Source organism: Puma concolor, chromosome E3 (genome assembly GCF_028749965.1).
Source record: "Puma concolor isolate L17-30 chromosome E3, mPumCon1.1.hap2, whole genome shotgun sequence".
Classification (NCBI taxonomy): Eukaryota; Metazoa; Chordata; class Mammalia; order Carnivora; family Felidae; genus Puma; species Puma concolor.
The window spans coordinates 23065028-23080382 of NC_141682.1; the positions used below are offsets into that span (position 1 = coordinate 23065028).

Genomic DNA, 15355 nt, shown 5'->3' on the forward strand with positions numbered 1-15355 from the left:
GCACAGAGCCTGACGCAGGGCTCGAACCCACGAACCGTGAGATCGTGACCTGAGCCACAGTCAGGTGCTCAACCGACTGAGCCACCCAGGCACCCCCAAAGTGTTTAAAAAAAAAAAAAAAAAAAAGACTGGAGACCAGCAAGGTGAAACAGGCAGGACTGGAAGAGAACACCTGACCGCCCTGGATGACTGCAGCACTCCAGGCCTGCTTAGGTTACTGCCCAGGCTGCTGAGAAAATGTTACTTACACTGCTGAACATGATCCCTAGTCTCAGAACAAAATGGTCTTCAGGAGACATGGCGATTAATACTTAAATCTCCAAAAAAGGGGAATGAAAATTGGAAGTTTTCTACGATGTAAGTCCTGCTTAAATTCAAACTGAGTACATTTAAATCCACAAAGCCTAGAAAAATCCTCACAGCTCTTAACACAGTAACAAAAATACTCAATGGTCTGTGTTCAACAGGCTTTAAAACAATCTCAGCAGTAAAAGGTCCCAATTTGTACTGTTGCTTCCCTCCGGCCCCTCAATTCTTAAGTGCTTTCTAGGAACTACAATTACATGCTTAAAGGTTATACCAAATTATCCCTCTATAATTAACCTATTTCTCAACCTCCTTTTCCCTCCTCCCTACATTTCTCTCAAGATTCCTTCTAGAAATTTCTTCTAAAAACAAAACCTGGAGATAAATCCAACCTACTGCTACCACGGTTGCCCCCACCCCCCCGCCTTTTAATTGAGTGACTCCATTCTGAGCCTGCCTACTGCCCCGTTTAAGCACAGAAACTACATTCCCGTGGAATATCAAATTATTTCCTAAGCCTTAGAATTAAAAGGTAAGTAAACAGCCATGATTCTTAGATATGAAATAGAAATATTTTCAAAAAACAAAATTAAAAATAAAGACATCCAGACATGGATCTTCATTGTGAGAGATGTACTGAGGCTGAAATATAATAAGAAGCATGTAATCTTTGTGTAACATTTCTTTAAGAGGAAGTTAAATACTTAAATTTATATTGAAGAAGATAAAATTTTAAAAACTACCATAGTAAAAATATTACGATGAGCCATGTTGGTGTCGAATAATTTATATAATGAGTTAGGTCAATGGTTTTTTTTCTTGTTTTTTGTTTTTTTAAATTTAAAATAGAAAATAATCAGGGCACCTGGGTGGCTCAGTCGGCTAAGTATCCAACTCTTGGCTTCAGCTCAAGACAGATCTCAGTTTGCAGGTTCAAGCCTTGCATCAGACTCCGCACTGATAGTGCAGTGCCTGCTTCGGATTGTGTGTCTCCCTCTCTCTCTGCCCTTCCTCTGCTCATGCTCTGTCTCTCTCAAAAATGAATAAACATTAAAAAAATTTTTAATTAAGTAAAATTAAAAAAAATTTTAAAGATAGAAAATAACCTGTGGTCAGAATTCCTTAAAAATACTATAGTGACTATTAGGGACTGTTTCTGTATGCATGGCATACAGGCCTGTTAAATGCCTTACAGAGATTATCACAATATATTATTTGCAGCTTTAAAGTTCACCTTTAGGTTGGGGGCGGGGTGGGGGGGGGGGGGGGAAGCAAGAAGTATGAAGGATACAGATGCCTGGCTGGCTCAGTCGGAAGAGCCTGTGACTCTGGATCTCAGAGTTCAAGCCCCACATGGGGTGTAAAGATTACTTGAAAATAAAATCTTTAAAAAGTAAAAAGGATAGGGGCACATGGGTGGCACAGTTGGGGGTCCAACTCTTCACTTAGTTCAGGTCATGATCCCAGGGTGGTGGGATGGAGCCCTGTGTCAGGCTCCACACTCAGTGGAGCCTGCTTGGAATTCTTTCTCTTTCTCTCTCTCTCCCCCCGCCCCCCCCCCCCCCCCGATTCTGTCTCCCCTGCTGGTTCGCTCTCTCTCTCAAAAATATTTTAAAAAAATAAAAATTAAATTAAAAAGATGAAAGATAACACCATGGCACCTTGTTCTGGAAAAGTGCCAGCTGGCGGATTAAGCAGCTTCCCATCCTATTCCTAGTTCTGTTATCCTGACAAAACCATGGTTGGCCACTTAACTCACTTTAATGCTTGGGCTCCTTCTATCTGTAATGAATGGATCAGAACAGATAGTATCTGAAGACTTTTTCAGAAATAAAAATATATAAGTTTTTTTTTTTTAACATTTGCATAGATTACATAAAACAGGCAGATGGTTTTTACTGTGGTGAGTTTATGTTCCAACATTTATCTAAATGGGCCTGCCTACCTGGCTTATGTAGCTGTCTGCCACCTACCTGCATACACCTGCTGGCTCCTTCTACAGACAAAAAGCAAGCTTGAGGAAACCTGTCTGAAAAGTCTTGTGACTCACATTCTTTCATATGGACTGTACATGTGCCAACTTGGGATTCTTCTCTGTTTTGTTTTTTAATAGCTATTTGGTAACAGCCTATAGCAATACCAGCTGTCCTCGCTTCACCGATGTGTGTCATTTGAATTCAGTTATAGGCTGGAACTGGAAGAACAGTCTTATTTACAATGGCAGTCTACCCTACTACACTTAACATTTATTAGAGGTATTAAACTTTCTTTAAATGTGTTAAGTGATTAGTATTACTGTGTCTACAGGACACACAGGGTACCCTACCAATGCTCCCCCACCATTATCGCTAAGCCTCTGTGATGATTCCAGTGGGACATGGTTAGGGGGAGAGACTGGAATGGGTGAGGCAGGGATGGAGTGGAAAAGAATATGAAAAGCTGTCACTTCAGATCTGATGAGAAGCCAAATGGCACAAAGGTCATTATTCATGTATTAAAGACACTGACTTGGTGATTTAGAGATCTAGTTATGAAAGAACCTAAAGATGAACTTCAGCAATTAGAGCCATTATTCGTATTTGTCACAACTTAAATTTTTTTTTTACTTACATTGCACATTTTAAAAGCATAACTTTTAAAGAAATCATTCCAGTGACCCCCCTCCCTGTCTCAAAACTTCCTCAGTGAACAAGGTAAATCCTAAATAAACATGCTTCGTTCCATCGTATCTTAGGCTTCTTCTCCAGCCATTTCACAGACATACCGACTTACCAGCTAACTTCTGAATTCCTCAGCAGCAGGGATCAACAGGTCTAACGCAACACGCAGACACCTGCCAAACTACTGATCCTACCTAATGTACACCTAAGCATCTTCTTCAACAAGACTCTGATGTTTCTTAGTTTTCTTCGTTAAGTAAATGGCCTTCACACCGTGGAACAAGAAGAGTCTCATAAGCCTTCTCCCAACCTCAGACTTGCAGAGGATACAACTTCTCTGCAATAAATCCTGAGCTAAAGACTGATCGCACTGTAAAGACCAACCTATATCAACAGGCCTCTGACAGAAGCCTAAGGCATCATCAATGCTAAAACTCTGTATTAGAAACCTGTTTCAAACCCTGTGACCCTTATGGATGCATCCCTCCCAGTCACTCCTGAGAGCAACCAAAAGCCCAAATGCCTAGAGTCGCCTCTCACCTCTTCACTCTCAGTTCTCCAGTGGTCTGTACTCTACCTCCCACCCCCTCCAGCACTCACTGGTCACGCTGTAAGCTCATCACTCCAGAAGGAAATTCTCATTCCCCCTTTCTTTCTATTTCCCTGACCTGATTAAGTGCTCCCACGAGGCACTCCATCACTCAGTCTGGAACTTAACAGTCAACCGAAGTTATTCTTCCTTCATATCCCCTTCAGTCCCTCCACCAGCACCCTAGCCTCTAGTTTCCACCTCTTCCAACCAAAGTCCAAGTCCGCTAAGTAAACATTCTCAAACGCATCACCCTGCTAAAATGCCTTCGCTGTTTTCCCCAACACCTAATGGCCAAAACCCAGAGAAGAGTCGGCAGCTACCACCACCCTCTGCAGTCTTATCCTTGGACGTTTCTGCCCTTGGCGTCTCACCCCAGCCAATCAAAACCTGTACTTCTGTAAGGCTGTGGACGCTTACCTCGGAGTTGACTCTGCTTGGAATCCCTTTCTACTCTACTCCTTGTTCACTGGGCTAATTTCTATTCTAAGAAATTGTCCCCATTCCCCGGCCCCATTCCAGGCTGACTGAAGCAGTTCTGTGTGCTTCAACAGCTCCCTACCTACCGCAGATGTGTGTGCTGTTTTTCCCTAACAAATAATGCAGAGATAAGTGTGCAGCCGTAACACGGTGCCTGGCACAAAAGAGGTAGAGGTTACAAATTAAAGTCATAATTTTCATTAGAATAGACAGGTGGAACAGTAATTTCACTGGGTCTTTTGGAACATTTTTAAGGTCCTTGAAAACTTGAGACAGGAGGAGAGGAGTGCCCAGCTGTCATCAGGATTCAGTATTAATTTGTAAAAATCTTTATAATCATGGACACAATCTTTTAGTTTTCTGCAATTCGTATTGCTTTAGTTACAGTTTCTGACAATGTACTGGCTAGAGATTATCTACAGTAAATTATGTCCTAGGCTAATTTTAGAGTATCTTAATGTAAATAGCAAATTCTTGAAATCAGCCCAGGTACTAAATAAAAAGTGAAAAGGAAATTGACACTTTATTCCCAATTGTGTGCATTATATGTATTACGTTATTTTGTTTAATTAAATTCTCATTTTACAAAACACAAGGAAACTAAGGCCCAGAGAGGCTAAATGAAGTTTAAGGACACACCGTTCGGTATGCTGTGTGGGAGAGACAGATTTCAATGCAGCCCTCTATGCAGCTACAAATTCCATGCTCTTCTCACGTATAGTAAGGTGTAAATATATTATGAAAACCTAGGAAGAGTTAATTGAAAGACAAAAACCTGTATAAAGCACTTACCTTTGAAAACACTATCGGCAAGGTTAAAGAACCATGCATTAAATTGTACACACTTGGCAAGTTACTATATATGCATATTCAAAACACTGAATGTTAAAATGAATCTCAACTGAAGTTAAAACATTCAAATGCCTTAAAAAATCCAATAAGAGTAACTTTCTTTTTAAATCTGTTTAGACCACTTAATATAGAGTTTATACATATATATACTACCTTCTTTTGAGCAGCTTCCTTCTTTTTCTTGTCGTCTTTTTTCTTTTTCTTTTCTTCCATCAACTGTTCTTCTTCTTGCACTAAATCCCTGAACCACACAGTTGCAATTAACTTTCCCAGAATGTATTAAGAAATACAAATAAGGTTGCATACAGATTCATTTTCACTCTTATTAGAAGTAAAGACATGGCAAATTATTCTTTTACATTCATGAAATAAAACACAACTTGCAACCTAATCTAACCCCACAGCTACTATTTAGTACTCTTCCTCAGGTAGCAGAGCTTTTGTCTTCGTGTCATGTCAAGGAAGACAACCTAAAATTAGCAAATTCTACTCTGGGAAACAAGCTACTCCTTCCAATTCTAGAATGTAAACATCATGTGAGCCAGAGTTAACCTCGCTTCCGGCCCCAATTATCAATCAGTAGCCAACAGCAATGCCTGGGACCTCCCCACAACCCTCTCTGCCCAGGTATCTGGGGTATCTTTGGCTTTCCTTGCTCTAAAAAGCTGCATTAACTATTTTTTAAACACAAGTTATTCATAAAAAGATCATGTATTTCAGCTTACAATAATTTCATATCCCATAAACATTCCAAATAATTCTATCAATAAAACACATGGGAATCAATAATGTACTCACTATGTAAGTTTGTTTCAGTTCTTAAAATCACAAATGCTTAAAGTTGTCTGGGGCGTCTGGGTGGCTCAGTTAAGCGTCCGACTTTGGCTCAGGTTCTCACAGTTCATGAGTTAGAGCCTGAAATCGGGCTCTGTGTGGACACTCAGAGCCTGGAGCCTGCTTCAGATTCTGTGTCCCTCTCTCTCTGCCCCTCCCCGCTCATGCTCTGTCTCTCTCTCTCAAAAATGACTAAACATTAAAAAAAAATAAAAATAAAAATAAGAAAACCAAATGCTCAAAGTTGTCAACAGAACCCCTGGTTCAGAATTTCAAAACGATAGACAGATTGGGGAAATGGGTCTGCCTCTTTCTTTCCGCTCCGCCTTACTGAAATGATAGGAAGAAAAAGTAATAAATCTATCCAGAGCTGATACATAAACAAGAGCAGAGAAAGCTACAACCCAGGAAAAAACACAAGAAACGTCATGAATGGATGAATGTGCCAAACCTTGGTGGAGCTCTAGAGAGGCTCCAACAGAGCTAGGAGAGCAGGAATAGGCACAGAGGAAAAAAAGAATGCCTAAGGAATAGAAAAGCCATAACCATTCCACTCCTCCTTTTCCACTTTCCATCCCCATGACTACATGGCCACGGGCAGCAGCTGCACTTGAATCTAAAACCAAAGAAACAAAACCTTGGCAGGAGGCAGGGAGGACTCCTGCAAGGGGTTTGGGACCCCAGATCAAAGTCTTCTTTATTGGAAACTACTCTCCATCACACCAGTAAATCCTGGCAATCAACACCCTTTTCAGATAGACTCAGTATCCGTCCTTCCGTTCGAGGTGGGAGCCTCTGGGTAATGAGGAAAGTTGGAGGAAAAGTTAGAGGACACTCACTCTAGTTAACCCATATTAATCCCCCTAGATTCTAGAACCTAAACTTTCATCCATAATATCAACAGGCGACCAAAAATCAGATACTTGAAGAAAATCACACAAAGAGAAAGTACCTAACTCTGCCCTGAGGAAGCTTCCCAGAGGGGACATTATAAATATCAGGCAGACAAGACAAGGTTCAAGGAACATGAGCTGGACATGGGGAACTGCAAATAATTGATAGGGGGTGAAATGCATATGACAGTGGGGATGCAGAAGATAAGATGAGAAAGACAAGCAAATACCTAAGAAACTGGAAGAGGGCTGCAAGTGTAGTGCAGTGAGATCACACAAAACTTAAGCTGGCTTTGTGGATGGAAGAAACTGAGAGGAGCTGCAGGTAGACAGTGCAAAACAAAATGAGGACATTACGTATGACAGATGGTAATTTAGTGAAGTTGCGTACATGACCGATAAAATCAGTTAGAGGCTGGAAGAAGAGCGTAACGGTTGCTATAATCTGTTGTCGTTTTGTTCCAAGTAGAACTGTCGTGTGGTTGATGGAGTAGCACCACAGGGTCCTGCCAACTACAACCATGACTCACTCTTTCGCCTCTTCCGTGTCTGGGAGGCAAGCAGAGTGCGCAAGCTCTCTGTAACCCTGGGGAAGTCGGGGATCGAGACAGCCACAGCACAGGAGAAAGTAAACTCAGCAAACAAATTAAGCTACATCACCGTCATGTTACCCATTAAGACCAGATTATTACCTCTAACTACTGAACATTCTTCAGCCTCAGTGTCTTCATTAAAATTGGAGATTAGTTTCTGCAGACATCTACTTCATAACATTTTGTAAGGATTTAATGAGGAGTGCTTACTTAACACGGTGCCTCTAGCAAGCACTCAAATGCCTAGTTAGAAGCACCTCTCCCCAATTCTCAGTGGCACCACGACTGCATTTACTTTTGTCAAGAGTCTACGGACACTTCTTGTGCAGAAACATCAGGAACCCCCAGCATCTGCTCTCCGTGTCCTCCTGTAAGTATTACAGAGCAGATGCTTTCCACCCTTGTCCTAGGTCAGTATTATTCTACTCCATGGCATGCTCCTTTGCTATTTATCCAGAATTTTGTCCCTCTTCTCAAATTTCATTTTGAAGGCTTTTTGATGAGGTTAGCAGGTGTTTTCTGGCCCCAAATGGTGGCATTCGTACTTACAAGATGCAGCACGTTAGCTCTTGGGAGGTATTATGGCATCAGCTGCTACTCTAAGCACAGGGGAGAGTTCTGTTCTTCAGCACGGTCACCACAGCCAACTGACCACACTTGACCCACACCTCCTCCTTCAGAAAGCCACGTGAAAAAATATAGAAATATCCTACCTGTGCCCAAACACTTTGGCTTTCAGGATTTAAATGCGAGCAGAGATTTATTTAAGACATCTATCATTTTACAGATCTATCAAAAGGAGGAAGGGGTGATGGATCTGATTGATCTACGTGGTCCATCACACTTGACACATGCCCCACAAAGAAAACATTCCAATCAGTAATCATTCATTCCTTGCAGGCTAGTAGCAGGACAGCCAACTCTGCAAGCTCTGGATCTAGGAATGAGAACAGACCTCGGAGTGACTAAAGTGTCCATGACTCTGCTGGGCACTTTACGCATATCTTCCCATTTATAGTTACCATTTGTTAGAAAATGATAAAGATGTAGCCTTTTATAAATGAAGAGACTGAAGCTCAGAAAGAAATGAATGGTCCAAGGTCATACAGCTAGTGCAGGGTAGAGTCAAGATTCAAATCAAGGCTCTCAAAGTCCTGCTCTTTCCTCTCCAGCAAGAAACCTCCCGAAGGAAAGTGCGAGTGCCTTTCAGGAGCCACAGAGAAGAAATCCTTTGGCTTTAGACAGGTTCCGTGATAGACCTTCTTACTTACAGCGTATCTTTTCCCCAGACTGTGTGCCTCCACAATCCTTTCCTCATTTCCTTCCACGTTTTACAAGAACACTTCCATGGCTATGTCATCAGGAGCAAGAACGGCAAAAAAATCAAAGACAAAGACTGCACAGCCACTGGTCTGAACAAGAGGGGACTGGGCACTGGTGATCTTTAACAGAGCAACGACGGCATTTGTTTCGTGAATGTTTGTGGGAGGGTGATGTGGGAGAAACAACTAGATACAAGTAGTGAACGGCTGTAAGGTCCCACATCAGAGGAGATCAATAGCTGAGAGAAGTAGGAAGGTAGCTAGAAGGCTACCGGAAATTAGCAAAAACGTCTGTCCTTTAAATTTTTTTTTTTTTTTCAACGTTTATTTATTTTTGGGACAGAGAGAGACAGAGCATGAACGGGGGAGGGGCAGAGAGAGAGGGAGACACAGAATCGGAAACAGGCTCCAGGCTCCGAGCCATCAGCCCAGAGCCTGACGCGGGGCTCGAACTCACGGACCGCGAGATCGTGACCTGGCTGAAGTCGGACGCCTAACCGACTGCGCCACCCAGGCGCCCCAAACGTCTGTCCTTTAGAAAAAACTCATGACGGAAAATGCCAGGAGCACGACAGAATACGCAGGACACTATCATCCGTGTAAAAAGCAAGAGAGAGGATACGTGCTCTCATTCCCCTGTATGTGTACGAAATGATTCTGAAAGAACACCTAAGAAACAAACAGTGGCTGTGGGGAGGAGGAGGGAGGACCTGGGCTGACGGGGGATGGGAGGAAGGATCTCACTACAAACCTTTCCATAGTATTTTAATTTCTGAGCCATGTGTGAATGGTAAGCGTTAAAAAATTAAATATTAACAATTTTGTCAAGCATTAATATTAAATGAGTACATTTTGATCTTCACAAAGTAAAAGGCTGTTCTAGGTTTCTGGTTTGCCAAGAGATTTGGTCATGTGTGCATGCTAGATTTTGTTAGGTTTCTTTGCTGTATCTATTGAAACACTTACATGATTTTTGTCTTTTTTATTTTTTTCAGATTTTTATTTAAATCCTACTTAGTTAACATATAGTATAATATTGGTTTCAGGGGCAGAATTTAATGATTTGATTTTTGTCTTCAGCTGGCAGGTACAATTAATTGTATTGATGAATTCTCTAGTAGTGAACCAAGCCTGCATTTGCTAGTGTAAGAATTCAGCTCAGGCCATGATCTCATGGTTCTTGAGTTCGAGCCCCACGTCGGACTCTGTGCTGACATCTCAGAGCCTGGAGCCTGTTTTGGATTGTGTCTCCCTCTCTCTCTGCCCCTCCCCACGTTTGTACACTCTCTCTCTCTCAAAAATAAAATAAACAATAAAAAAAGATGAAAACTATAACGTTGTATCTTTTTTTCTTTTACTAATTTTATTGGCAAAAATGTTCAAGAGTAATATCTGGTTCTGGCAAGAGAGAGAGTTAAAAGGTTCTCTCTTCTATTGCTGGTGGAAAACTACTGGAAAGTACTGTGGTGTTTTAACAACTGAAGTTATATACATTCCAGACAGCCAACCCATTCAGTAGAATGTATCTGATGATAATAAACCCAGTATGCAAGGCCATATGCATATCAAAGTTCACTGAGAGGTTCATAACGGAAACTGAATGTCTATCAACAAAGAAATGGCTACCCTCTCGGTTAGCATAGCACGTTGTATTGAAAAGGAGTTGCTCTGTTTGTTTATTGACTTGAAGGAATGGTCCTTTTTAAATTTTATTTTGTAAGATGTAATTATTATTTTAAGTAATCCCTACACCCACTGTGGGGCTCAAAACCACAATCCCAAATCAAGCGTTGCACACTCCACCAAGTGAGCATGCCAACCGCCCTAGGAATGTTACTTTGTGTGTGTGTGTGCGTGTGCGTGCGTGTGTGTGTGTGTGTGTGTCTGTGTAGACATATAAATATATAAAGCAAGTTGCAAAAATGTGAACAATGTTATCCCATACTTTTTTCAAGCTGTTTATATGTGCTTGAACAACTTTATAGGAATTTAGAGAAAGTCACGAGGAAATATCCTCCTGAACTAGGAACATCAGAGTAACCTCACAACTGGACCAAGTATCTAAGGAAATTATTTTTTTTAAAAAGTGTATCCCAGGGGTTCCTGGCTGGCTCAGTTGAAAGAGCATGCAACTCGATCTTGGGGTCATGAGTTCAAGTTCCACACTGGTACAGAGATTATTTAACTAAATAAATAAACAGACTTTTAAAAAAGTATATCTCGATTTGAAATGTTACATTACAGGTACGTTACTTTTACAAATTAGTACCAAAGAAATGTTTAAAACTCCATAATGTCCAGGATTTGCTTTCACTACTCCAAGCCCCACCCCATCCCCCCAAAAAAGGAAAAGAGAAAAGTGCAACATGATTGGCACGTTGGCAACTGCTGAAACTGAGTAATGGGTGCCCGTAGCTTCTTTGTTCTGTTCTTATCTGTGTATGTTTGAAATTTTCCATAATAAAAGACAAAAACAAGTTACAAGCCTCCACACGAATGATTAAAGGCAAGGCAATAAATATGGAGGGAGATTAGAGACGGGAGGAAGGAGCAAAAGTGTAAGAACAGGAGTAGTGGGAGCAGGAAGAGAATTTCGGGTAAGGCGAGTGCCCATGATGGCAAGCAGGACACAGCCAGGATCAAGAACGCCCTTCCTCGTCCTGCTCTTCCTGATGCTTGATGGTCCGTTTTTCCTACATCTCCAACATGAACATCATCAAAAGTAATCCCTTCCAAAGGATACTCTTGTAAACTGCTGTGGGGAGTATGGACTAATAGAGCCCACAGGTGAACAATTTGTAAGTATCTAATATCAAATTTTCAAATGTCACTATGTTATGATCCATAGATTCCAATCTAAGCCCATAAAAAAGAAATTGTACAAGAGCAGATACTGCAAAAGAGCCTAAAACCCAATCAACAGAGAAAAGTTAAACACACCATAATGTACTCTTACCATGGAATCCTACCCAGTAGTTTAAGAAACGAAAGGGGGTTGTAGACTTCTACAGTATGCAGGAAAGAGTTGACACAGCAGGTCTGAGACGGTGATCCTTAGAAAGGTTGGCCCTCGGCTGGTGTCAAGGAACCTGGGTTCCAGAGAGGTTCCCACCATTCCCTAACTGATAATGGTAAACTGTACAAGCCATACAGATCATGCTGAAAAGGCACAGTTGTGCTTTCCTTTTGGGAATCTGGAATTTTGGTACATGTTGGCAGACAGCACCTCTGTGACCAACCCCTAACAGGAACTTGGGCACTGAATTTCTAAGGAGCTTTCCTGGTAGACATTTTACGCATGTTGTCACAATTTGGTGCTAGAAAATGAAGCATGCCCTGTGTGACACGACAGGGAGAGAGCTCTTGGAACTTGCACCTAGTTTCCTCTGGATTTTGCCCAGTGTGCCTTTTCTCTTTGCTGATAGTTTTGCTGTAATAAATCACAGCCACGAGTACCACTAGATGCTGAATCCCAGGGAATCATCAAACCTGAAGGTGGTCTTGGGGACCACCTGACAAACATGGCTTTACAGAGAAAGGTCTCTAAGACACATTGCCGAGTCAAAAGAAGGTCAACATTCAGATCACTAAATCATTTGTTAGAAAAACAAAAAGAGGGGCGCCTGGGTGGCGCAGTCGGTTAAGCGTCCGACTTCAGCCAGGTCACGATCTCGCGGTCCGTGAGTTCGAGCCCCGCGTCGGGCTCCGGGCTGATGGCTCAGAGCCTGGAGCCTGTTTCCGATTCTGTGTCTCCCTCTCTCTCTGCCCCTCCCCCGTTCATTCTCTGTCTCTCTCTGTCCCAAAAATAAATAAACGTTGAAAAAAAAAATTAAAAAAAAAAAAAAAAAAAAGAAGAAAAACAAAAAGAAAATCCCACTAAAAGGCACACATTTTCCACAGTACAGTAGGGAAGCAGAGGGGAGCAGACCCTCAAGGAACCCAGTTGACTCTGCACCCAAAATTATTTAGTGATAGCCTATACAATGATTAGTCACTATACCAATAAAAATGTCCTATAAGCCAAGCAGTCTCTGCGCACTAGGAGAACCTAAGCATAAAACACGACTTTATTTTTTTAAATCAATTTATTTATTTTTGAGGGGTGGGGGAGGGGCAGAGAGAAGGAGAGAGAGAATCCCAAGCAGGCTCTGCCCTGCGCATAGCCTGATGCGGGGCTTGAACTCACAAACTGTGAGAACACGACCTGAGCCGAGATCACGAACTGGACACCTAACTGACTGAGCCACTCAGGTGCCCCCAGAAAACAGGATTTTAAACTATAATTTGGTAGAAACAACTGAACACACGTAAAATAAGGAAACAAGCCACCATTTGGTAGAGGCTGTAAGCAAGTTTAGGAAAATAAGACATGCATACGAGCTGTTACAGCTATGGAAAGCTTCAAGAAGGTGATCTTAAAGGATCCTGAAGAGTTTTCCACAGACAGAGAGGTGGGCCTTTCAGGCAAGGGAGGACAGAAAGGCACAGCCACAGCAAAGCATAGAGATTTGTTAGCATGGTGATTTCAGGGACCAGTACTCAGAGGAAATTTCAGAAAAAAGGAGGAAAAGTTAGATAAAAGTAGGAAATAAATTGCTAAATAGGGTGACAAGCCTCTTGCAATACTTAGAGTAAATATGCAATGTCCTGAGCCACAGCGGTGGACCGGAAATGAAAAGCAAAGATCACCACAGCAAGGTAACCATAAGAAGTTGGAATAGTTGATGGTATTAGTAAGAATGATAAGAGAAGCATGTTAATGATGATACCTCCAGATTTTAGAGAGCAAACATTTAAAAGTGGAGGCTCTGGTGTTGAGATGGTAATTCCATAATGGGACAAGAGGTTATATCTTGCTTCACAGAATAGAAGATTGGTGGTGGGGCAGCTTTCCACAGGGCCTAACTAGCCTGCCAGTCAGCAACCTACCATAAGCCAGCTCATCACCACACAGAAGCCAGCTGTATGTGACAAGCTGGTTATGAAAATATATTTCACATCTCCTGCCAAAAATGCTGTTCTCCTACTTTTCCCCTTACTGTCTATTCTATTTTCTCCCAGCCTTCCTGCTTCCCCTTTTTCTATCTGCTTGCCAACCCTCCCTTTTCTTTTCTCCTTCTCGTCCTCCTACACGTAAATTAATCACCAAAGCCAGTCTAGCACTACACAGTAAAAAGTCACTAGTAACCTTCAAAACAATAATTTCACCACATAGTAGAGATGGAAACCCAAATGCAGCAAAAATAGGTAAGAATGAAATCAGGGGTTTGGACAAGTTTTTCAAAAACTTTGGCAGTGATATAAAGAGAACACAATAAAAATGAAGTTTTTTGGATTGTTTTTAAAATAAGAAGACTAGGGGCGCCTGGATGGCTCAGTCGGTTGAGCATCTGACTCCTGATTTCGACTCAGATCATGATCTCACAGTTCAGTTTGTGAGACTGAGCCCCATATGATGGCTCAAACCCTGTGTCCGTGCTATCAGTGCGGAGCCTACTTGGGATTCTTTCTCTCTGCCCCTTCTCCCTTGCTCTCTCTCAAAATAAATAAACATATAAAATAAAATAAAGACTAGAACTTATTTGCAGATAAAAGGGGCTAGGGAATATAAGTATCAGAGAAAGTGACAACAGACGGGGTGACACAAGAGAGCCTAGTTTAGAGTCACAGGCAGTTAAATAGCCACACATACTGAAGGAGTTCAATAAAAGTGATACATCCATAAAATGAAATACTACGCAGCTATAAAACAGGTAAGATATCCATGTTCTGGTATGAAAGATTCTGGAAGGTATTCAGTTAGTTGGGGAAAAAAAAAACTGTAAGATTCAGTATACTATGTTTTGTGTTAATAGGAAGAGATAAAAATACATATCCCCTTGTGTTTTATTTGCATAAGGAAATTCTGGAAGCACACACAAACTAATAAAAAATATCCGGATGGCAATAATGTATATTTGTAGATACTATCTGATTTTGAACCACAGAGCACAGACAGAAAGCTTAGCTTTAGAGGCACAGGTGGCAGTGAAGAGTCCGTGTATCTTCTGCTTAAGAATTACGGGACGGGGAGCCTGGGTGGCTCAGCTGGTCAAGTGTCTGACTCTTCATTTTGGCTCAGGTCATGATCTCATGGTTCGTGGGTTTGAGCCCATTATGCTGACAGCATGGAGCCTGTGTGGGTTTCTCTCTCTTCCTCTCTCTCTGCCCCTCCCTGGCACTCTGTTGTGTGTGCATTTGAGCGCTCGCTCTCTCTCAAAATAAGTAACTTAACAAGAAAAAAAGAATGAAGGGAAAATAAGACAGAGATAGCGATGCATTATCCAGATGATACCGAGTCTGGATCTCTTCAAAAAGAGTTTAAGCCTGAAGGGGGCTTCCCCTGGCCTCATAATCTGAGCACCAAATAATTCAAGTAAAGGATTACAATCCACCAAAGAAAATAAGAATCCGGGAGATCTTAATGATATTAATAAATGCACGGATGGATAAATGCACAGGGTAAAGGGAAAGATCTTACAGCAGAATGTCAACAAATATGGAAAGAATAATGGCCTTGGAAAGTCACTATTTGGCAATCCATTGACTGAGGCAAGAATCCTGGTGAGAAACAAGATGTTTTACATAGTTTCAAAGTTCTCCCAACAATATAATTATTAATTACAAAAGGAAAAATCCTAACTTTACAATTACAAACCTGACATATACCACCTTAACCAAGTAACTGAAGTTACCGTCACCAGTAACGGCACAGATGAACATCATCGACCTCGTGACAGAATGCACCAGGCAAAACACAACATTGGTTTTGTGCTATTCCTGCCCA

General features: G+C 41.6%; 1 protein-coding gene across 13 annotated transcripts in view; it reads right to left on the reverse strand.

The window, feature by feature from the left end:
- Positions 1-15355, reverse strand: part of TNRC6A (trinucleotide repeat containing adaptor 6A) — a 201274-nt gene that overhangs the window by 71915 nt on the left and 114004 nt on the right. For 11 of the 13 annotated variants that reach the window (XR_015245648.1, XM_086692683.1, XM_086692680.1 and 8 more), the window contains one exon: positions 5041-5128. The exons of the other annotated variants lie outside the window; for them this stretch is intronic. Coding sequence is in view for 10 of the 11 variants with exons in the window: in XM_086692680.1 (XP_086548806.1) it covers positions 5041-5128 (88 nt within the window). In the remaining variant the exon portion in view is untranslated. The remainder of the gene's footprint in view (positions 1-5040; positions 5129-15355) is intronic. 13 annotated transcript variants of the gene reach the window in all.